The 24,342-nt window shown below is 37.3% G+C and overlaps 2 protein-coding genes across 2 annotated transcripts in view; one reads left to right on the top strand and one right to left on the bottom strand.

The window, feature by feature from the left end:
- The window catches only part of PPIG (peptidylprolyl isomerase G), a 32,996-nt gene extending 19,080 nt beyond the window's left edge, over window positions 1–13,916 (bottom strand). The window contains exons 1-6 of the mRNA XM_070731706.1: window positions 13,440–13,916; window positions 6,889–6,967; window positions 6,650–6,724; window positions 5,295–5,402; window positions 3,949–3,993; window positions 1,739–1,826 (exon numbers count right to left, since the gene is read on the bottom strand). Of these exons, the coding sequence (XP_070587807.1) occupies window positions 1,739–1,826; window positions 3,949–3,993; window positions 5,295–5,402; window positions 6,650–6,724; window positions 6,889–6,949 (377 nt within the window). The 5' untranslated portion in view covers window positions 6,950–6,967; window positions 13,440–13,916. The remainder of the gene's footprint in view (window positions 1–1,738; window positions 1,827–3,948; window positions 3,994–5,294; window positions 5,403–6,649; window positions 6,725–6,888; window positions 6,968–13,439) is intronic.
- A 1,281-nt stretch (window positions 13,917–15,197) lies between these two features.
- FASTKD1 (FAST kinase domains 1) overlaps window positions 15,198–24,342 on the top strand; it is a 33,832-nt gene continuing 24,687 nt past the window's right edge. Inside the window, exons 1-5 of the mRNA XM_070731705.1 lie at window positions 15,198–15,592; window positions 18,449–18,851; window positions 20,494–20,562; window positions 22,010–22,135; window positions 23,655–24,050. Of these exons, the coding sequence (XP_070587806.1) occupies window positions 18,508–18,851; window positions 20,494–20,562; window positions 22,010–22,135; window positions 23,655–24,050 (935 nt within the window). The 5' untranslated portion in view covers window positions 15,198–15,592; window positions 18,449–18,507. The remainder of the gene's footprint in view (window positions 15,593–18,448; window positions 18,852–20,493; window positions 20,563–22,009; window positions 22,136–23,654; window positions 24,051–24,342) is intronic.

The raw sequence follows: 24,342 nt of genomic DNA, 5'->3' as shown, positions 1-24,342 counted from the left end.
CTCACTTAACTATCAGCTTTGGCAATTGAGAAAACGTCTGTTTGACATACACCATCATGATGATTTAAAAAAAAAAAAAGATTTTTAAAAATGTAAATCAGATTTTAAAATTTTTATTATATTTTTAATAAAATTCTTTTGGAATAAAAATCTATCTAAAGATAGTTTTCCATTTAAGATACATTAATAATTTAGTTTATTCAGCATGAAATGGAGTTTAGTTATGTAGCATGAGGCTGCATATTCTGCAATATTTACTTTTTTGGGTAAACTCATTCAATGAAGCTAAGCACTGCAAGCTTGGATTTGTTTGCAACTACCAGCAAGAATGAGTCCTTATTCTTTAAAGAGCACCTGTTATTTCAGATCCATTATGGCATTGTCTGTTAGTGGGCATCCACTTACCTGCTGCCTGCCATGTCCCTCACCTTGTTGTGTAACTGCCACATCACCAGCCTTCCCATTAAAATGAATGGGACTGTCAGTGAGTCAACAGTGGATCAGAGGATGAGCTCCTGCTGGACAACAATGGCAGTTGCTCTTAAAAAATTATGATTTAAATCAAGCCTTTTTACTAGTGATTAAAATCATGATTAAAATCATGATTTAAATCAACTTGATTTAAATCAAATCCACCCTGTCTCTGGTTACTGCATTTGGGGCACTTGACAACTGGCTCGTTTACAAATGTTTGCAGTGTCCCACAGTTACGTGAGTGTGATTTATGACATTTTTGCCAAATGCATTTGCATTAACTTCTGCTTTTCAGACAAAAAGTCCCATAGCAAAGGAATGGCTTCACTTAATTACCATGGCATTTGCCTAACAACCAGTATTCACTTTACGATTGCTTCATGACTGCCCGAAAGTGGTTGCAAAATCAGTTACGTAGTGACCTTCTTCAGGACTGTCACAACCTACGACTGTTATTGGTAGGCTCCATTACGGTGCCAAGTCAAAGACTCTATCTGTGTTCATGTATATTTGTATACTACTTGTGTATGTTTGTATTTTATACTGTTATTTCAAGTTTATATTATACAGATTGCCAATTTAAATTTCTTGTTGTTACATTCATATAGCCTGTGCATATCTGATTTAATATTCTTTTTTAGCCAAACTGGGGTTTTTTGTACTTTTCTTAAATATCCTGGCCTTGTCAATTTAGTATTGGTTATTTTAAATATTTAAATACCAATTCTCTTGCACTGATTGCAATAAAGTTATTATCAAACTCTCTTCATATTTTGCTATGACATGTTGAGTTCTTATTCAGGATCAGAATTCTTATTTACTCTTTACTTGTAGCTTCCCCTCCTCCAATTACAGTACACTTTCAATAGCAAAGTCCATCTGTTAAGTTCCTTTACATTTAGGCATTAAGAAATATTTTTAATTGTTATATTGTTCTTTTAATTTTTCTTATATTTATGCTAACTGTGATTTTAATTTTATATACTTGGCATTTGGGGGGGAAATTTGTGATGGTAGTTGTTTTTGCTGGGCTTTGATGTTCAATACTCTAATAATTTCTAATTTTTTCAAACTGTATTTCTGTGTATCTTTTAAGTTAGTCTGATATAGATCTTCCATAATTCTTAGAAATAGTTAAATAAAAGCATTGTCTGGTCTAAAAGTATTTATACTTTGTAAATAAAGTTATTCCAACAATTCAAACTTCTTACAATTTAAATCATAAGGAACTCCATCCAAATGATGGAGCTAGCATGATACTTACATAAAAAACTGTGAACCATTTGTATCTTTCCCTCTGTTGGCCATTGAAAGGAGAAATTCTTTGTTGTGCTTTACAGCAAAGCTTTCATCTAGAGAAAGCGTTTGAATTACTTCAAAAATCCAAGTTATTACCTTGCACTGGCATTTTTTAACATTCTAAATAAGGATTGTCAAGCTGCATAAATGTTGTCATTGCAATGCCAAACAGTATTCAAATAGATAAAAGTAAAGACAGATGTATACTTTAATTCTCAGTTTATTGGGAAAAAATATAAATATTACTTGATTAATACTGTTAAACAGCATTTCCATACGATAAATGAATGCAGAAATACAACTATCTAATAATTCATTGAACTGTTAAACAAGAATAACCTGTAAATGTCTCATTGTTATTATCGAAAAAGACAGGCATATTTTTGTTGGGGAAAAAGTATATTTTGCTACATGCAGTTTACAAGAGTGTGCCAAAAGTAATATGCTGTATTGCTAGTTTAAAAATGCCTCATGAATAGCTCTGTTTTTAAGAAAAAAAATAAATTTCAATTGTATGCAACAGACTTGTTTGTAACATATCTGTGTCATAAAAGTCTCTTATCTAACTTCCAGTAACAGTCTTTTAATATCACCAGCTCACATTTCTAGAAGCATGAAAAGAACTTGGATTGGTTAGTCAGAACTAGCATTCGGCCATCTTCTAGTTTTTACAGAAAAAGACCAAAATCAGTTCCATTATTGGTCTACTTGATCCAACTGCCAAATTAACATTCACTTTCTGCCAAAAAAATATGGTTGTTAAAGACTGTCAAATCACTGGAATGATTTTTTTATTTCTCTCTCCCTCTCTCCTGAGACATGAGCAAAGAGGCTGGTTTGTTAGCAACCAATGAAATGGTTAAGTTGGCCTTGGCAAAGGGAAGTTAAATGGAGGCAAAATGCAAGGTTGTCATATACCTCAGGAAGGACTTACTATCTTAAAAAGAAGTAGAAAAAGAGGTGAGTTGGCATGCCAGTAATTATGAGATCCCTTGAGGCCAGACCTTTTTTTACAAGTTCTATATAATTGTACAGTTTATGATCTTTATTATGAACTTCAAAATAAATTGTGATCCTTAGTAAAAGTTATCTTGTAGATCCATAAAATACGTTGTTCCTAATACAGTGGAACCCCGACATAAGAGCTGCTCTACTTAAGAGCAACTCGAGATAAGAGCTGGGAGGGGAGAGATATTTTTGTTCTACTTACAAGCCCAAATTCGAGATACAAGCGCCAAGGAGCTGTCTCCTGAAGCCAAACGCTAACTTCCGCGTTCGGCTTCAGGAGACAGCTGCGAAGTGGCGCGCGTGTTTTAAAAGGTTGCAGCCGGCCTGGGGGGCTCGGGGGGGGGTGCTTGCAGCTTTCTTTCTTGCTCTTTTTCTTTCTCTCTTTTACCTTCCCTTCCTCTATTTCTTCTTTTCTTTCTCCTTCCCACCTTCTTCCCTCCCTCCCTCCCTTCACTCATTCCTCTCTTACTCTCCCCTTTCATAAGTTTCCTTGCTTCCTTCCTCTGTTCCTGTCCCTTCCCCCTTTCTTTCTTTCTTTCTTTCTTTCTTTCTTTCTTTCTTTCTTGCTCTTTTTCTTTCTCTTTTACCTTCCCTTCCTGTATTTCTTCTTTTCTTTCTCCTTCCCACCTTTTTCCCTCCCTCCCTCCCTTCACTCATTCCTCTCTTACTGTCCCCTTTCATAAGTTTCCTTGCTTCCTTCCTCTGTTCCTGTCCCTTCCCTCTTTCCTTCCTTCCTTCCCACCCTCCGTCCATTCATTCACCCATTCCTCTCTTGATCGCTTAAAGCCGGTCCCTGGTGCAAAAAGGGTTGGGGACCTCTGTCCTACAGGATTGGGTGGCAGAGAAGTTGAACATATGTAAATTTAAAAGTTTAAGAAAGTTTACAAGTTAAGTGAAAGAAACTTCATTATTCATTTATATGTACATGTACATTTCTTCGTTAAAAACATGTCTTTCTGCATAATTTAGACTAACTTTGTGAGTTTTTTGAGGGCTGGAACCAATTAAAATAATTTACATTAATTCCTATGGGGAAAAGTCGTTCGAGATAAGAGCTGCTCGACTTAAGAGCCAAGGTCCGGAACGAATTAAACTCGTATCTCGAGGTACCACTGTATATTCACAATGATGGAGTTGCAGGCTATCCTGAGAAGAAAAAGTTCTTACCTTCAAAAAAGCCTCCATAAATTGATTCTCCTCCTCTCCCATTTCCTTGTATGAAAAACAAAACATACACATTTAAGAAAAGATCATGCAAGCATCCAATAGAAGATAATATAGGTAGTTCAGGATTGAACTGTGAATCCTTAAATGTTCTGAGTTTGATTGCTTATTTGTTTGTTGACATTTCAATACCTAAATTAGGTAACATCATCAGTGCTAGTGAGTATGGTGTTTGCTCTCTGTTTATATACAGTAACTTGCCCTGCCAGCGTTGATTGAGATGTAGTTTTCTCCTTGGTAGTTCTTTGATTAAGTATAGCTTTCTGCTAGACTGTTCGTCTGGTGTTAATTCCTGCTTATGTAGATAATGGCACCAAGGGTGCTGGAATTGATACCAAAGTCTCCACAAACTTTAAAATGTTTATATTTAAACTGAATATCTTTATACACAATATTTTTATGGAAGAAGTAACAGAAAACAAGTCTGTTACTTTCATACTTAGCTAGGCAATTTAAAATGGATATTAATGAACCAAAATGAGAAAGTTCTAAATTTTCTTATAGTTTTACAAATGAATTTGTTTTTTAAGAAGGAAAAAATGACAATATTATAGTAACATCTTTAGCAAAGTACCGTATTTTTTGAGTATAAGACGCACCCAGACTTTAGAGGAGGAAAACAAGGAAAGAAGTATTCTGAACCAAACAAGATAGTAATATATTATTTAATTAAATACCAGTGTGGCAGAATACATTTTACAAACCTCAAACTTGACAGTTTTAAGACTTGTGGACTTCAACTCCCAGAATTCCTCCTCCAGTCATGCTAGCTCAGGAATGGGAGTTGGTGTCCACAAGTCTAAACTTGCCAAGTTTGAAGACTCTTGCACCCCTAACCCAGGGGTCTTTAAACCTGACACCTTTAAGATTAGTGGACTTCAACTCCCAGAATTCTTCCCCCAATCATGCTAGATGGGGTAATTAGCCGGTTTTGTCTTTTTTGCAAAAATGGGGTGGGCAAAAGGTCTGGGAAGCCCGCAGCACCCAGGAGCTCTCTGCAGCGGCGGGGGGGTTTTGGGACAGTAAAAATGACTGTATTCTGTGTATAAGAAGCACCAATATTTCCACCCTCTTTGTGTGTGTGTGTGTGTGTGTGTGTGTCTTACACTTCAAAAAATAAGGTACTTTGCTTGAAATTATCACAGAAGTTCATTCATAAATGTTGGCAAGAGACTATCATTCTGAGGTTTTTCCTACAAAAATAGACATCAAAATTATTTAAATACTATAAAACCTCTGTTTTCATTTGAACAATTACAGGCAATAATTTGGAACAAGTAATACCATACCTTCACTGAAGTCACCACCTTGGATCATGAAATCTTTCACAACTCTATGAAATAAACAACTTTTGTAGTGAAGTGGTTTCTGTGTTGATTTTCCAATACCTTTTTCACCTACAAATAATTTAATGCATGTTAAACATTAGTAACAGAATCTCACACAATGAAGTACAAGTAAAATTGTAGATCAGCTTGTTTTTAAAAAAAACTCTAAATACTAAGCCACTAAAAGAAAAAAAGGCCATATTGTACTACTGGTAGAAAAAAGGAATATAAAATATTTCTATATAATAGGCAAAATCCAGAGAACTGTACTCATTTGTTAATTGATACAGGTAATCCTCATTTAGCAATTGCAGTGGTTACAATGAAATGGAATGAAAAGAAAAGCAAACAACATGATACAGAGAGAAAAAGGAAGAGAGACTGCATAGATTACTGGATGCTACCATCTCATTTAGATAGTTCCGTAATGCCAGTGTTACTCTCATTCCGACATACACTGTTGTCAGGTACAGAAATTTGAACCTACATGTATGCATTGATTGGAAAATAATTTTATTTATTCCCATTGTATTTGTAAACACTTGCTACCTGAGGCATTTACAAATGAGGACTACCTGTATAATGAAGGGTCTTAAACTTCAGTTAACTTATCAAATGTAAGACACCACTATTCAAGGATAAGCTTGTTTGCATTTTGTTTCAGATAAAGGTAACCTGGCTGTAGAGTGCTAAAGAAATAGGAGGAAAAAAAGCTATAGTTGGTTTTTTCTATGTGTCTCAGAATTAAAGAGTAGACCTGTATACCCTGCATTTAAGTTGCCCTCAAGTTACAATCATTTGTTCAGCAATGTGTGAGTGAAGGGAGGAAGATATTATCATGAAATATGGGCAGTGTCTTCTCTAGAAACCTAAATGAAACTCAAGTGTTAGTCAAAATTAACAAAATTCCTCTTCAGCTCCAATATGACAGTTGAGAATTTTTTTCAGACTTAGAATCATACAGTTTTCCCAATCTTTCTGACTATAGAAAAACTGACTAAGAATTTTGTGAAAATTTAACTAATCTAAATGGTTCCACATTTCAAATACAATCCCAATATCAGAGGCATCATGACTACATTTTTAAATTGCTAAAGTGTATGTTTAGCAGATAGTCATTTAAAGCATTTTATTTATGAATTAATACTAAAATACTCCAAAATAGATCACAAACAAATATAAACTTATCAAGTTTGAGATAAATGTGTAACATTGTTAGATTTTTTTTGCACCTTTTGACATTATTCTTAAGAACAATTAAATCAGCATTAGACTTATATAGCAAATTATGCAAGTAATGAAAAATATCTACAAACCTGTACAAAGGCAGCGAAAGTTCTCACATGTTTTTGGGCAAACATCTGAAAATAATTCAAAGACAACTCTTCCAGCTAAAATTAAGGGGAAAAATAATTACATTTATATTCACTAACTTTAAGAAGGCAAGATTGCATGGATGAAAATAAATATAAACCAACATGTAAATTATTCCAAATCAGTTTACTATGCATTTTCAGATAGACTCAACATATAAAATTGAAAGCAGCAGTCTTACCAGGGGTATTATTGATGGCTATGTCAAAAAAACAACGAGGTCTTTGTGTTTTCACTCCCATGGCTTTAGAAAGTTGTATCTGAAATAGAAATACAAATCGTAAGGATATTTGATTATAGAATATTTATTTATTTATTTATTAAATTTATTGGCTGCCCATTTTACTGCAGGGTAACTGTAGAGTTTCTAATAACAATGATATGCACAATATTACAAGGATTTATTTTTCATGCAGAGAAAAATATATACATATAGGCAACAATATTACACCAAAAATATTTTGGTTGGATTGTTTTTATGGGTTCTAAAATGAACACAATACTTAGTATTTATATTTAGGAATGACCACATTAGACAAGTCCAAACTGTGCTAACAATCAACTTCCAATTCCTTATGTGATTGTCCCTGTAACATTGGGGAAGAAATGCAGAACATTGGTACACTAACCAGAGAACATATTACTACTATATGGCCTTTTCCGTCCACCTCTCCTTTACAGTTACTACTCCCTTACAACTTATTTCAGATATACCAAAAGATGATAAAGCAGACACCAAATGAAAGAACCATTCAACAATACAAAATAATTAAGTTTCTACCTATATAAAATACTTTATTTTTAAAAAGCATTGATACTGCCCCATTTCAACAAATCTAAAAATAATGTATCACAACAAAGTCATTCTGGTTTGTTTATTACAATATTAATCTATAAAATTATATATTGATGCAAATTCTGCTTTGGATTTGAAATGAGTGATGGCTCAGATTAAATAAACATAGAGAAGGGAATATCTGCAAATGAATAGCATTACACCAATCCTTCCTTTAAAAGGGACAAAGTAAATTAATTTTTTGCACAATTATGAATCTAGAAAAGACAAATCTTTTAGAATCTGATAGTTGAAAGATGATTTCTCCAGCATAATATAAATTACAGTGTCTTCTATCTCATCTATCACTGTTCACAGTAGTGTATACCTTTCCTAAAATATTGAGAAACAGACAGATCTGATTAATATTTAATGCTCCTTCTACTTGGTATTATTTCACTGATGAGGCAACATATACCAAAACATGGAGAACTGGCCAAGTTTCAGGTTAAAGCTAGAAATGAAATAAACAATGTCTAAATGTTAATTTCATTTTTCACAATTTCACTTCTTGATAAGTTTATTGAAAGCAAACTATAAATTACTTAATCCATCAAAATATGTTCCCTTCACTGAGAACCTGTCTATAAATTAGAAATTCCCTAAATTTTTCTGCAACTTAAAATTAGTGTACTTAAAGCAGTATTATTTATTCTAGTTATATCAGAATATTCAGTGTTCTCTAGAATCTAGATCATGATAGAAACATTATTGTGAAGAAAAAAGGTCAAAGAATTAAGTAAGCTTTCTCTTTGGAACTTTCAAATCCTACATTTTCAACTGTCTTATACAAGAGAGCAAAAACTATATTGGATTATGTATTCCCATAATAATTCCCAATGCCTTATGTAACAGCAAACATGAAACAGAAATGGATAAAGTATACAACTTACAGTCCTCAACTTACAACTATTCATCTAGTGACCATTTAAACTTTCAACGGTACTGAAAAAAGTGACTTATAACCATTTTTCACATGTATGACCATTGCAACATCTCCATGGGCATGTAATCTAATTTTGGGCACTTGGCCACTGGCATGTACCGTATTTATGACAGCTGCAGTGTCCTGGGGATACGTGATTCACTATCTGTAACCTTCCCAGCTGGCTTCTGACAAGCAAAGTCAATGGGGGAAGCCAGATTATTTTAGCAATTGCATAATTCAGTTAAAAACTTCAGCAATTTGCTTAACAATTGTGGCAAGAATGGTTGTAAAATGGAGCACGATTCACTTAACCTGTTTTGCTTAGCAACAGAAATTTTGGCCTCAATTGTGGCTATAAGTCAAGAACTAAATGAATTTGCTCTCTTGTTCTCATTTTTCAATTATTCAAATTTATATAGTCATAATTTCTCATATACTGTATGTGACGCTTCGCAGCTGACAAGCAATTAAAACAAATATAACAAAAAAGTAATATTATACTCTTAATAATATTTGAAAACAAGAAAAATATGAAAGTATATAAAAACCATGACAGAATATATAAAAACAACCAAGGTAATGTCATTCCTTAAAATGTTTACTATACTCATGGTGCTAGCCACCACACTCCTGGTTCCCCATGTCGGGGTCTTCAGGGCCTTGTGAAAAGTCAGCAAGGTGAGGATCAATCCAATCTGGGGAAGGGGAATCATGTTCCATAGGGTAAGTGCCACAAGAGAGGCTCTCTTCCTGGGTCCTGCCAGAATATACTGTAGCTGATGGGACATGCAATAGACTGAATAGGATGGATAGATATACTGTAATTGCGAAGAGACAGTGCCTTTCTTACATAGAAGCCAAACTAGACAATATTTTAAAGGTTAGGATATAATTGTTTATATGCACAAATTATCCTAATACTATATGGACTTGAAAGAAAACTATGTTTAATTCCAAACAATTTGCTTTAGGGCATGGGTATCAAACTTGTGGCGTCACATTGCCATTCATGTGATGTATAGTGATGCTTTCCCCTTCATGAAGTTATGATAGGTGTGACCTGAGTACGATGCATTCAGTCCTTAGCCTGTCTACTGTTTAACGTCCAGTAGTAAAGAACTTTAAAATTTAGGATCATCCAACCTCCCTTTTTTTGTTAAATACAGTATCTATTACCAGCTTTCATTGGCTAACAGTAGCTCTGCTGGATCACACAGAAAATCCTGTGTACTCTTGTATTTTATAGCAACTGAGTAGAAGCTTGATTAAACAAAGTGGAAACAAAGGCAGATTGAAAGGGTTTTTTTAATATTAAGAGGCACAGTATGCAAATTATAGTTTGAGTTTGGGGAGAATATGTACATTTAATGTTCTGAAAGTCCATTGTCATAAATAATTGAGACCTTGTTAGCATATGTTATTTTGCATGCATTTAATAAACTAGTAAATAAGTGGTCTGCTTTTTGACAACATAATTCCTTTCTCCGTCGGTAGGGCAAAGCAGGTCATTAATTCCTTTTGATGGTCAAAATGATGCTACTTGCTCTTATATATAATGTTTCTTGTGTTTCAGTTTAGGAAGCATTCCATAAATAACTTTAATTTTTTATATGTAAAAAAGATTTTACAAAGTTTGACATTTAAAAAAAAATAGGTTTTACAAATGCCCCCCACCCCCAAACCTAATATTAGCCTGGGATGGATTGATAAAAACAGTATGGTTTAAATGTTCTCTTCAATAAACATAAGCTACCCTATTTTTAAAGAATATTTGTTAAATATTTTAAATATGATAATGGCAACCTAAGTTTATGATTTCTATATTTATCTTATAGCTATATTTAAACAGAAAAAGTATATTATTAAATTCTAAATGTTCTAGCTCAGGAGTTTCAAACTCATATAACAAAGGCCAAATGTGGCCCTTCAAATAATTTTCTACAGCTGGCAACAGTACTTTAAAAATGAATAAGCCCATGATATACTTAGTAAGTGAAATCTAAACCGAAAGGCAGCAATGCTCCCTTATTACTTTAATGGGTATTAACAAATTAAGTGAGAAAGCAACCAAAATCATCAATCTGTTACCCTCCTATGCATACAGTGGGTGAGTTGGCATCTTATGGTTCTCTCCCTCATCTCTATTTATCTGACCAAGTAATTGGATAAATAAGACCATGCCACTTACTGGATTCATTCAGCTCCTAGCTTTGCACTGGCCAGGATTGTAACCTGCTCTCCAATACTTGCCTTTTACTAGCACTCTCATACCACCATGTCTACTTCAGGTTTATCTGAAATAGTGTAGAGTTTCCTGCCTAAGCAGGGGGTTGGACTAGAAGACCTCTAAGGACTCTTCCAACTCTGTTGTTGTTGTTATTGTTGTTATTTCATAAGGCATTTGTTTTGGCTTGCTATGCCAATATTGGTACCTCCTCCCTGGGTGCCTCAGGTGGAAAAGAGGCTCTAAAGCAGTGGTTCTCAACCTTGGGGTCAGGACCCCTTTGGGGGGGTCGAACGACCATTTCACAGGGGCCGCCTAAGACCATGGGAAAAGACAAATTTCCAATGGTGTTAGCAACTAAAGCTTCTATCCTGGCATCTCGGAACATATTTTTACAATCCAACCAATCAGGCGTTTACAGGGGGGTGTCCCTCTGACCTCTTGCCAATCAGATTAAAGATCTGTTGGAAGAATTGGCGCTAAACTTATAGTTAGGGGTCCCCACAAGATGAGGAACTGTATTAAGGAGTCGCGGCATTAGAAAGGTTGAGAACCACTGCTCTACAGTGACAGGACCCATGAAACCCAATGCAGAGTGATGACTCAAACCCAACTGTTAGGAAGTATCTTATCTTAGGTTTCAATAATCCCATTTTATAATGGACCTCCTGGGGTCCTTTTTGCAAAACTAGCTATCCAGCATATACCAAGTTCCACTGGCAATAACAGTCCAAACTGTCACTGCTAACATATGCATTGCTGAAGTGACTAAATTAGCTGAACAACACACAGAATAAACAGTACTGCAATCGCTCAACTGTTACTTCTTTTCTGAATCATTTCTAATGTTACAATATTTTATTTAATAAGGAGCCACTGGATGCTTATACATTATCCCAATTGTGGCTGATTATTTCATAAATGTATTTATTACCGTATATCAGGTGTTTACATTGAGTCTCATGTTCATTTTATTGTTGCCAAATTTGAAGCTTGCTTTAGGCTTTCTTAAATAACTAAGTATCACAAATTTAACTAACAAGCCCAAAGCAATGGAATTGAAGTAAATCACTTCCAGTGCAGTTTGCAATACAGTGATTCTTAAGACTATATATAAAAAACCTCCTTGGATCCAGAATGACATGTATATTATAATCCATTATGAAATGAACTTTCAGTAAATATATGTTTAATTACAGGGTTCTTGAATTCTCTCTTCTATTACCAAAGTTTTCTGGGCAAAGCAAATTCCCATATTGATACTATCAATTTAAAGGAGCATGTGCATCAGTTTTTAAATGCCTGATGAAAACAATTCTATCAACTAACAAGTATTAAACCAATTCCTTAAAAATAGATACAAAAGCCAAATGCAATAAGCACCATAACAAATGTTGGATATTTTTCCTGATTTCTTATGTTTGCCACCTTCTTATAAATCCAATTAATAAATAAAAATAAATAAAAATAAAGTAATAAAGCTAAGATAAAAATCTAATAAATAAATGTTGCATCAATAATAAAATATTATCAAATGTCTTCCAACAGCTTATACTGAATATATATTTCTCATGTTTAAGAAAAGGAAAACTAAGGGAGCAGAGATCAAGAGCCAAAATTTGCTTTCATTTAGGAAACCCAAAGCAAAATGATGTTTTGCATGTTTCGAATTCCTGAAGATAAAATAGTTATAACGGAAATAGTTATACATCTGAACTACTTAATCATCTCCTTACCCTTCAGAGCACATAACTTGATATATAATTTGTACATTAAAAAAAAATCACTGCTAATATTTTTGTTTAGAATTTCATAACCATAGCATTGCAATGATAAAGCTATTTGTGAAGATTTTGGAATACAGTACAGTATATGCTAACTAACAGTTGGCAAGTTCCTGTAGTAGGGTGTGTGAGAAGATCAATAGGAAAAGAATAACAACACAGAGTTGGAGTATTTAAGCGCGATAAATTTATTCATTTAGTACCTCCCCTCTTCCCATTGCGTCTGTTAATTTCACCACTTCTTAATCTTTTGCCTTTTTTTTTTACTTTGGTTACTATTCGAGCATTTGTCCCATTATGTGCCTTTTCTTTTTCCTCAAGTTTTTTTTTTAAATGATGAAACGGACTACTTTCTTTCATTTAAAAGACCGTTTAAATCAGTCTAGATTTATTTCTAAAAAACTGGAGGGAAAAGGAGGAGCGGGGAAGGGGGAGAGATAGCTTTAATTTTGTTCATTGTAATACTTGCGAGAGAAGAACCGCACATTCTTGCCGTTTCTCTCCCTTTGCACAACTTGCCCGAAACAGACCCTACAAATCACTATTAAAACCCGAACCCCCCCCCCCAGCCATTCTCCCCTCAATCCAAGGCCCTGTACTATATTCCTCAGCCCCATTCAAGGCGAAATTGCTTCTCCTCCTCCCTCGACTTGTGGGGAGGGCGACGCTTCCCTCATCGAGGCCCTCAGGATCAAGCCCTGAATCTGAATGAGGGGGGGGGGGGGGAAGGACCTTCTTTCCCCGTTCACCCCCGCTCTCCGTCTCCACCCCACCCCCCCCGAGTCAGCGTGAGGCAGATTCAAACTGGAAAAAAAGAGAGTGAGCCCTCTTCCTTTTTTCTCCCGCCCGTTCCGCTCTTCTCCCGAAGGCCGCCCTCCCACCCACCCACCCCGCCGAAATTTTCCTCCGGTCCCTCCGTGTGGAGCCCCACTTGGCCGCGGGGCTCTTCTGGCCCACTCACCCGGCCCCTTCTCGCTGCGGCCCTTCAAACCTCCCTCCGGCCGCGCTCCTCACCACCTCGCCGCCGCCATGTTAGGATCTGGTGCAGACGGACTGCGTCAGTGTGGAGGAGGGGACGAAGCGGGAAACCCGGAGCGGCTTGGAGGAGGCTGGCGCGGGCAGAAAGGAGGGGAGGCACGGGAGCGCATGTGTGTGTGCGTGCGTGTTTGTATGTCGGCGGGCTGGAGGAGAGGCAGAGAGAGGCTCTGGAGGCAAGTTGTCCCCGTCTGGCGTTTCGGCAAGGCAGGCCAAAGAAGGGTCCTTCACGACCCCCGCTCCGCAGCTGGGCCTTTTTTCCCCCTTTGGGTCGCCCTCTTGGAAACGCTGCCTTTGGCGGGCTCCCGGCCTGGCTTCTGTCTCGGAATCGGCGGCGAAGGAAACGGAAGGGTGCCCTTTGCTCGTCTTTCTGGTTTCCACGACTAGTAAACCTCTATTCCCCATGGCAGTTTTAAGAGGAGCGTTTCAAACCGCCCCGTCCCATTGCAAGGTCGATGAACCGTGACAGAACGGTGCTCTTCATTGCTACGGGTAATTTTCGCCCCGACTAGATTTGTTAATGTAGGAAAAACGGTGTTGTACATAAACAATTCCCAGAAGGATCAGATTATACTTCAGCTTCAACCACAACAATACATGAGCACACAACAGATACAAACTTAAAGTAAACCGCTCCAAACCTGATTGTAGAAAATACTATTTTAGCCACCGAGTAGTTAATGCCTGGAACTCACTACCTGACTGTAGTTTCATCACCAAACCCCCAACATTTTACTCTTAGACTATCCACTGTTGACCTCACTTGATTCCTAAAAGGTCAGCAAGGGGCGTGCATAAGTGCACTAGCGTGAGTACCGTCCCTGTCCTAATGTTTCCCTCTTATTACCTATATCATGTATGTAAACTGTTATATCTATATACACTACCAACATGTACTTGACAAAAATAAATAAACAAAAATTAAGTACTGGGACAGAAAGTCCTACCAAGCCTTTCGACTGGACAGCATGTTGGAAGCGATATTTCGACACTATTTGACAGCACAGTTATTCATAACCAAGGCTCACGATCCCTCCTCTTGATGGACAACTTATTGTTACTGTTTTTGATTACCGTTTCTTCTGTTTCCAACATCTTCCCTTTCACGCGCCGCTGTGAGTTGTATGTAACTTTCCAATAACCAGTTAATAATACAGTTTGTCCTATGGAATACGAACTTTAAGTTCCATCTCTCTGCCAAATTTCATAAACTCTCCCAACTTTTTGGTAAATAATTTAGTAAATAATAATTTTCCCAATTGGCATTTTCAGAGGTCACTGTTTCCACTCTTTAGCTGCCCTGAGTCTGCGGAGAAGGGCAGCATAGAAATCCGACCAAATAAATCTTTCCGTATACATTATTGAAATAATGATAATAATAATGACAAAACAACAAAAATAATAAGTTTAAATGATAGCTTTTATATCCCTGTAAGCCGCCTTCAATTGCCATGTGCGAATAGGCGGCAATATACATTTTCCAATAAATAAATTTCTTGAACTTTTATCCCACCCAACTCACGATCGAAGAAATTACTGTACAATACAATCAAGATACGGCACAGACAGAAGAAGAAATTGGCATTGATTTATTTCATTTATTTATTTATTTTACATCACCAACGTCTGAATTCCCGCCTGCGAGACTCCCTCCGTTTAAAAACTACAATTCCCGAAAGGCAGCGAGCTTGCTCGAAGAGGCACGCCGGGAAATGGGCAGGCCCACATTCTTTGAGCGGGCATTGAAGAGACAGTTACGGAAGCCGAGGAAGTACGATTTAGGTTCGTTATCGGAAAGCGGCCGGATACGAGGCCGGGATCCTCAAGGCGGTTTTTGTACTGTAGGTGGAATTTCCGCGGGAGGCTTTCGGCGCAGCCGGGATAGTGTTTTGCACCACGTGATCTTGGAGGAGGAGCCGGTGGCGGGTCATTCGCCGGGCGTCTACCTTGCTAACCGGCAGCATGGCTGCTTGGAGGGCACCGCGTGGGTTTAATTCGCTCCTGGAGGAAGAGGCGGGCCGCTGTATCTTGCGTCCCACGGAGAGGAGAATTTCATCGGGTTGTGCAGCGTTCAGCTAGGTATTGATTTCTAGATCTTAAAGCAACGGGTTTCGTTAGGCGCGAAGTCGAGTGCATCATGTCAGAAGGTCGTATCCCCGCTTCTGCGTGATTCCCATCGCCAAAGGTGGTATTTAACTGCTTAGATTTAGAGAGAGTGCTGTATTCTTCTTTTTCTTTTAAGATTGTGATGGAATTCTTACGCCTACCTTAAATATGTTTCTTCGTTTAAATATGTTGCAGTTGTCTGGAAAGATTTTGGTTCAGATGCTATCTTTGCCTTTTTCATGTTATGCTTCCTTGTTGCAATTCCACTACCAGTTGCAGATTGTGTATATTGGAAGAGAATTAAACATTTCAAACTTTTGGAAAATGAACGCTTAAAAAAAGAAAAGAAATCTGCGTCAGGGAGTGTCTCAGAGAAACTTTGTAAGAAGGCCATTGAAATGGTGCCAGAAATGGAAATAATATTTTTACAATGATTGGTGTAATATGAAAATAATAAATGCTATTACAAAAATATTGAATATGCTCACTGTTGATGCATTGTTTCTTATGCAGTTTTCGTGAAATGACGATTCTCTTTTAAGCCTTCATTTGTAACATTAAACAAAAGCATAAGCATTAATTTCTTAGGATTTTATAAGATTTTTTAAACTCACCCAGCCATCATTTGGGAAGTACCATACATATTCATATTTTTATTTTGATGATATGATGGTTCGATGTTTAAGTAAGGCATGTCCAACTTTTTGCCTTGAATATGGGCCACATTGAGGGAAGAGGAATTGTCTATATGAAAGTACAGTTAATATATATGTGTGTATAAAGTGAAAAGTTTATGATCTTGTGCAACCGCAGGCAGGCAGCAAGTTGGAGACATCTGCTTTAAATCAAGGAAATGGTCAAACTAATTATGACAAATGTCTCCTGCTCTTATATACCGGAGTTAGGCATCATTTTAAACTTGTAGACATAGCAGCCCCCTGCAATTCTTTAAAATAGTCATGCTTATTTTATTCATTTGAAAAAAAACCCTTGTAATTGTGAAGGAATCTAGATTTCATCCATCCTGCAATAAGATTCTTTGGTAGTAATCTCTTGGCGTTCACTTCAGCCAAGAAAATCTTATTTAAACACATTTCTGAATATAAGCTCCATTTGCACAAATGTTGTGGTCCACCAGCGGCCTGTGCAGCTGGTAGCCAATTCCAACAGGGAGGAGGCTGGTGTGATGATTCGCCAGCAACCCATGCAGTTGGCATCAGAGTTAAACAGCAAGGAGACTGGAAAAGACTTGGTACAGAGGCAGGGATTCATCCAGGGCCTTCAGAACCTCCAGAGGCTCCAATGAATGAAGAGGAAGAAGAGGAGGAGCCTGTTCTCAATGCACCCAGCGGAGGTATCCTCTGGAGTAAGGCTTGGGGCTACTCCCCACATGCCTGTCACTTATTGCACACTTGAAGACCTGAAGATCTTGAAGATCTCTGGACTTTGTGTTAGAGAAGGAGTCATGTCATGCACCCCTAGACCACATGGCTTCCTCCTGGAAGTTGCCACCTTTTTGGTATTTTGGTAATTTAGATTCAGAAAAAATACATTTTTGGATTAAACATGAGAGGTTGAAGAAGATGGAAAACAGGGCCGATCCAATGGTGTCACCTGTTTTCCCATTTGTTTTCAATCGTTATACAAAAATGAGGCACATGGAATGGTAAACAAACATATAGGAAGTCCCCCCTACTTCACCCCCATTTAAGTAGAACAGCTACTTCGTTTCTTTTAAAAAATGGATCAGAAATAAAGCAGAAAGGTTGACTGGGGTGTTGTATAAGATGAGTACAGTTTTACAACAGAGTTGCCCTAGATTTGGTGGATTGACTGGAGTGAACAAACATTATTTCATTAATGGTTCTCACCCCAATAGGCTCCATCTGTCATGCAAACCTACTCTTAAGTTTTCTGATTGATGCTTCCATTTCTTTCTAGGAAATAGCCAATACCTGTTTTTTCTTCAGGCTAGGCAAAATGTTATAGTAAGTAGAAAGGCAAAGAAGATGGCATTAATTAAGCAACTGTTTTTTTACTCAAATACTCAAAAGTAAAATTATTACTTTGAGTATTCAAATAACTTTTTTGTTTACTTTACCTTTTAAAATTAAATCCATTTTGCATTATTGTTGCTTAGATTTGGCTTTGTGATGAGTTGTGTTGTATTTTCAGTTTTACCGTGGTTCTGAATTAATTTCATTTTTTTCTCCTTTTGGTGAATGTTTAAATTGTACCACTTTTTTAAAAAAAAAAACAAAACCTTGGCATCATCTTAAATGTTATTTTGTAAGTTGTAGAAGACTGACTGATGCAGTACCCCATATATTGAATCAATAATGGTAATAATGATACTTATAAAAAATCCAGACTTACTTCTACATAATAGGAAGGGTTATGTCAATTGATGGAAAAAAATAGAATCCATCATAGGCCTCTATATGGAACATCTAGAATGAGATGAGGGGATAGAGTGCAGGGACATAGGACCATAATTGCATGGTTGTCTATGGTTAGAAGTCATGACAAGTTAGGGTCAATTCCAAATTATGCTAAAGTCCCTCAGTTTCTCACTGCCAAGCCAGAACAAGCGTAAGAATAGAAGGAAAACAAGATGTGTGAACACAATGGTTTCTTACTATAGTTTTTATAGTTAGTCTGAATAAGAGTATCTTGTATTTAATTAAAGCATTGGGGGGGAGGTTATTAATAAAATATATCTTGGCAGACAAATACTGTCACATTCTTATTCTTCCTACAGTTACATTATATGATAAAGGAGATACAATGTTTTGTATCTGCAAATAACATTTCTTTTTCCTAATGTAGTGGCAGTCAGAAATGAAGAAAGAAGTTCTAGGTGCCCTTGGAAGAAGAAGCCCGTCCAAATGACAAATATGCTTTGCCTAAGACGTTTTTCTCCAATCGCAACAAGATGCTTTAGCTGCCGAACGTGGAGCAGTGACACCTTGTTGAACCAACTCAATAACTTTACAAATGAACAACAAGTGTTCAGTCTCGTTTCCAAGAACAAAGCCAGACTCTCTGAAAAACATGTGAAAAGTGCAATTAAGAAACTTGTTCAAGTTCAAAAGAAGAGAACTAGGACAACAGAAACTATGGATTACATAAGAAGTCATTCTCAGTTTTTTGTACTTCGCATCTTGGCAGAAAACAAGATTGAATGTATGGATAATGAAGCATTGGTTGATGTGTTATATAGCATGCTCTGGTAAGTAGCATGATATTTAATTTTAATCACAGCTTTTATTGTCTGTCCCAAAGGTTCTTTTTCAGGAGGCAACTGGACTTCTTTTTTCTTTTCTTTTGTAGAAGTTTTGCTTCTCATCCAAGAAGCTTCTTCAGGTCTTGACAGGATATTGGGGAATGGAAAGATTTATATTCCTTGCAGGCAGATGGTAATCTGCATCTTTTTAGCAGGGTGCTTCTGGTTCCTGTAGTCTGCAATTTTTCCTCTGGAAATCCATTCCTACTCCCACACCATTCAAAGGGTGTTCATATCCCAAATTGTCAAATTACAGACAAAAAGTCTATAGAGATTCTCCATCATCCAGGTCATGGTTGTCCCAAAGGTGCTTTTTCAGGCAACTGGACTTTCTTGGTTTTTTTCTTTTGAAAATTCCTCCTGGATATCCAGTTGCCTCCTGAAAAAGCACCTTTGGGACAACCATGACCTGGATGACGGAGAATCTCTACAGACTTTTATTGTCTGGTTTTATTTTTATGAATGAATTACTTTTGTATACACACAAGGAAATATCTTGTTGCTGCACAAGCAAACTTATTAAGTATTAAAATTTGATTGTAGAATTCATACTTTTTGAAATAGTTCAATCAGGCAATAATAAAAATCATCTTATGGCAGCTTTAATTGAATATATGTACTTTTCAAAAACCCAAAGGGACGAATCAGGTGTAATCAAGACAAAGTACTACATAAAAGCTACATAAAAGTTAAAATTGCTTTATCAGTCACTGATATTAATATTCATCACAAGGCTGAATATGAACAAGTTTTGTTGCATACATTTAAGTGTTGTTATGTGTAATATATTAATAGTTAGATAAACACTTTTCATATGGGTTGGGGAGAATTCAGAAATCATCAAAGGTGACTAAAAAGTACATTTTGAAAAGAGGAAAGTAGCACCTTGCCCAACTTCGCGCATTAATCCATTAATAATATTTCTTTGTTTGTTTGTTTGTTTGTTTGTTTATTTATTTATTAGATTTGTATGCCACCCCTCTCTGTAGATTCAGGGCGGCTCACAACACAATAAAACAGTTCATGACAAATCTAATAATTTACAATTTAAAATATTTTTAAAAACCCATTATTAAGCAGACATACATACAAACATACCTTACATAAATTGTATAGGCCCGGGGGAGATATCTCAGTTCCCCCATGCCTGACGACAAAGGTGGGTTTTGAGGAGTTTACGAAAGGCAGGGAGGGTAGGGGCAGTTCTAATCTCTGGGGGGAGCTGGTTCCAGAGAGTCGGGGCCACCACAGAGAAGGCTCTTCCCCTGGGGCCCGCCAACCGACATTGTTTAGTTGACGGGACCCGGAGAAGGCCCACTCTGTGGGACCTAATCGGTCGCTGGGATTCGTGCAGCAGAAGGCAGTTTCGGATTAAAATTAACCATAAAACCATATCAGAATACAAAATGCAGAACAATAATATATGCATTTACTGTGTGTACAGTGTATACTGATATGTACGCAGTGTAACAAAAACAAATGTAGTATATGCTATCAAAGTTACAATTTGTTGATCTCATTATAAGATTTCTTTAACTCTAAAATATATATGAAAATTTGTTTGGCTCACTTTTTATTCCTTCTGAAGGTTCGGTGTTGATGCCCATGACTCACTTGTGGAAGAGTTGGTTATAGAAGGCGGGAAGCGATTAAACGAGCAAGTATACTTTTTAATCTGTTTGCTTCTTTTCCTATTAATTGGAAAGCCAGTATCTCATGCTCAGAATAAATCTCACAAAATTAGCCCTAGTGGCAATATTTTTTTAATCCTTTCTCTTGTCTCACAGAACTTTGGTTGCTCAAATTGTGACATTAGGTAAAGTTGCATGGATAATTATACTGAAAGTAGAAACTATCAATGTACGACTATGCTACTACAATTGATTCAAAATAAACTCTTAGTAACTTTAAGCAGCAGTTCTGAATTCCATATTCACTCCCTGGAGTTTGTCCAAACTGAGTGCGTCAATATGGAGAGCAAACCAAAATTTGCTGGTGAAGTTCAGCGGCAGAAAGAGACAAAGAAAGAACCAGCTGCTCATTCGGAAGAGTCCTGGGCTCAGCTGTGAGGAGTAGAAAGATGTCCTCAATAGCTGCTGATTGTGAAGAATGTGCACTGATGTTTGTTAGTCTGCTGCCTCATGTATCCCAGCGGCCAGAGTTGGCCTTCTCCAGGTCCAGTCAGCCAGACAATGCCGACTGGCAGGGGCTAGGGGAAGAGCCTTCTCTGTGGCGGCCCCAGACCTCTGGAATGAACTCCCTCCAGAGCTATGTACTGCCCCCTCCCTCCTGTTTTTTTGCAAAGCCTTAAAAACGTACCTTTGCTGGCAGGCACGGGGGCCGTGAGTGATGAGACTGTGTCCAGCCGATATGAGACATGACTGGATTGGATGAGTGTATGCGAATGTGCATGGGGTTTTTAAATGTGTTTAGAATTTTTTTATTTTTGGAGATATTAGATTTCTTGTATACTATTGTATTAATGTTGTACGCCACCCTGAGACGCTTCGAGAAGGGTGGCATAGAAATTTAAACAAACAAGCAAATAAATAAATAAATAAATAAATAGTTGTCAATTGTGAGTGACTAGTTAAGTAAGCAGAAACTGTAGGAAGGCAGTCAGATGCTTTATTTGTAGTCCTGTGCAGTATGTGATGCTTTTTTCCAAATCTGAAGTACTGTACTGGGTTTCTGGACCCAGCAACCATTGTAAATGTGAGTCCATTGTCAAGCATCCGAATGTAAATCATGTGACTACGGGAGGCTACAACAGTCTGTGAAAATTGGTCGTAAGTAACTTTTTTCAGTGCCGTTGTAACTTCAAATGGTCGCTAAATGAACTATTGTAAGTTGAGGACTACCTGTGCTTTCCATCCAGTATATTTAGGGTGCATTTACGCTGGAGCTGACAACTAATTCCAATTGTTTTATACCCTGTAGTTAATGGATGCTTTCTGGAAGGCTTTTCTTTAATTGATTAAGGTTATAAGCTGCAGATGTCTCCTTAGGAAGTGTGTTGGGTACTCATGGAAAAACGGTGAAACTTGACCTAGTTTATCTGTAGGCCTTTGCCACAGTAACTTTATTGTCTTTTGTATCCTCAGACTGACTCCACCTCTGCTATCTAAATTTTCATTGTGCCTACATGAACAACAGCTACATCACAGTCCACTCATGGGTGAAATAGCTGATATGGTAGATAAGAAATTGGATTCCATACAGGATGCAAGGTGATTTTTATTTAATAAAGATTCTAGCCTCAGATTCACAGGTCTTTAAAGATTAAATGGAGAGAATTGATAAGGAAAGCATGCCTTCATTGTTCCCACGAACCCAACTTCTGACACAAATACAGACAGAAAGCTTTGGGTGTGTAGCACTGTTCCCTATAAGCTGCGCACCCCAAAACACCCCCCCATGCAAGGGTGCGCACGGAGCCGTGGCCGCCCCCCCGCGCCTCCGGCCCCCTCGCACCCCTGGCTTCTCGCAGAGAAAGGAGAAAATGATTGAGGCAGAGAATGACAGGAAAGAGAGAAACAGAGAGAGAAGTGACTCTTGATTTAAAGCATATGGTAAAAGCACTTAAATAATAACAGAGAAAAAAAAACCCAGCCCTCACCTGTTTTTATTAATAGTTATGTTTTTGGTTTTGCTGGTTGTTTTAGTTTTAATAGTAATGGATTTTTTTTTTAATTATTAATTTCTTTTAATAAAAAAAGGGATTTTTTTCTCATTTGTTTGCTTATTTTTATTTATTTATTTATTTATTTATTTATTCTTTCTATGCTGCTCAGTCCCAAGGGGACTGCCGCTCAGACACTTTACTTTTCCGCCCACACCGAAAAAAAATTAGAGGGAACATTGGTGTGTAGTACATAGTTCCTAAAAGAGCCCGAAAGGAAAGGAAGTCTAGTATTTACTAGTATCAGCAAGTTGAGGGGTGTCAAACTCAATTTAATTGAGGGCCGCATCAGGGCAGTGGTTGACCTTAGGGGGCTGGCCAGACATGGCCAACTGGGTGGGTGTGGCCAGCTTGACGCCACTCCCCAAACTGCTGGCATGTTTTACACAGCGTAGACCAGGCCGAAGCCACACTGGCCCGATGTTTCGTCTTTGCATTGGGTAGACCAGGCCGAAGCCTCTCGGGCTACTCCCTTAAATTTTCCAGGACAGCTCCTCGGGCTGGTTCCAACCACATCACGGGCCGGATCCGGCCCACAGGCCCTGTGTTTGACATCCCTGAACTAGATGATACTAGTTTAGTTTGAATATTCTCAATTCATCTTATTGTAGAACTGATGTATAACATGCCCTTTTGTGGAGACGACATAGTTTGGGGTTTTAAATACAGGAAACCCTCATATTATGACCACAATTGAGCCTGGAATTTTGGTTGTAAGGTGAGTCGTCAATGATTGAACTCAGTTTTATTACCATGTTTTAGTACCATGCAATAACATGGTAATAAAACATAATAACACTTAACATAGCCATTAAGTGAATAATGTGGATTATTTAGATTATAAGGAGGATTGTGTAACCTAGATCACCTGGTGAGCAGCATGGGCCCACATCTAAGCACCCCATGGGTTGGATCTGACCCCCGGGTTTTGAGTTTGACACCCCTTCTCTAATATGTCCTGTTTAAAACCATCCTCTTTTTTCTCTTTACTTAATGCCATTTTCTTAAGCGTTGTTAGATTTTCTGATGAAATGAATAAATATAATACTTTGAATATTTATTTTTAGGGCTCTGTCAGTTATAATGAACTGCATATCTTCTGTTATCTCATGGAATTTAAAAAAACGGTTAATAGAGACAGCGGAGGGCTTGTTTGAAAGGACAAACATCTCAGTCAATGATGCGAGGCGATTTGTACAGTTTCTCCGGAATGTCAGTTTTCCGCACTGGCCGCTGCTGGAAAAATGTAATAGTGTTTTTGTCCAGCATTCACATGAGTTACGTGTTGAGGAAATTTCTATCATTCTTGGACTCTACCAAAATTTACAATTCAACAAAAACAAATTTAGATTACTTGCCAAAGAAAAGCTAATAGAACTGAAGGATAATTGCAGTAGTCCGTTGAACGTCATGCAACTGTTCATTCATCTTGCACCCATGGTACCGCAAGCGATGCAAAAAGAGTAAGTGCATTTGTTGTCTTGCCAATTTATTTGTGTATCGTCTTTTTAACAGTAATGAAAAAGTTGCAATCATGACTTCCATGTACACTGTTGCTATTGAAAGATTGCTTTCTCTTAAATGTAGGCTATTCCAGAAAATAAAAATGTCAAGTGTTAATGAATTATCTTAATAAGGAATTACATTCTTTGCAGATTTTGGCCCCGGCTTCTAGATAAATGACTGCTTATATGTAAGAGAATTATCTTTCCCTTCCCTTCTCTCTGAACCAAAACCAAAAATCCCAATTTCTTC

This window comes from Erythrolamprus reginae, chromosome 1, assembly GCF_031021105.1.
Source record: "Erythrolamprus reginae isolate rEryReg1 chromosome 1, rEryReg1.hap1, whole genome shotgun sequence".
In the NCBI taxonomy this organism is placed as follows: Eukaryota; Metazoa; Chordata; class Lepidosauria; order Squamata; family Dipsadidae; genus Erythrolamprus; species Erythrolamprus reginae.
The sequence above is the reverse complement of the archived record's forward strand: the minus strand, read 5'-3'. Positions and strand labels throughout refer to the sequence as shown.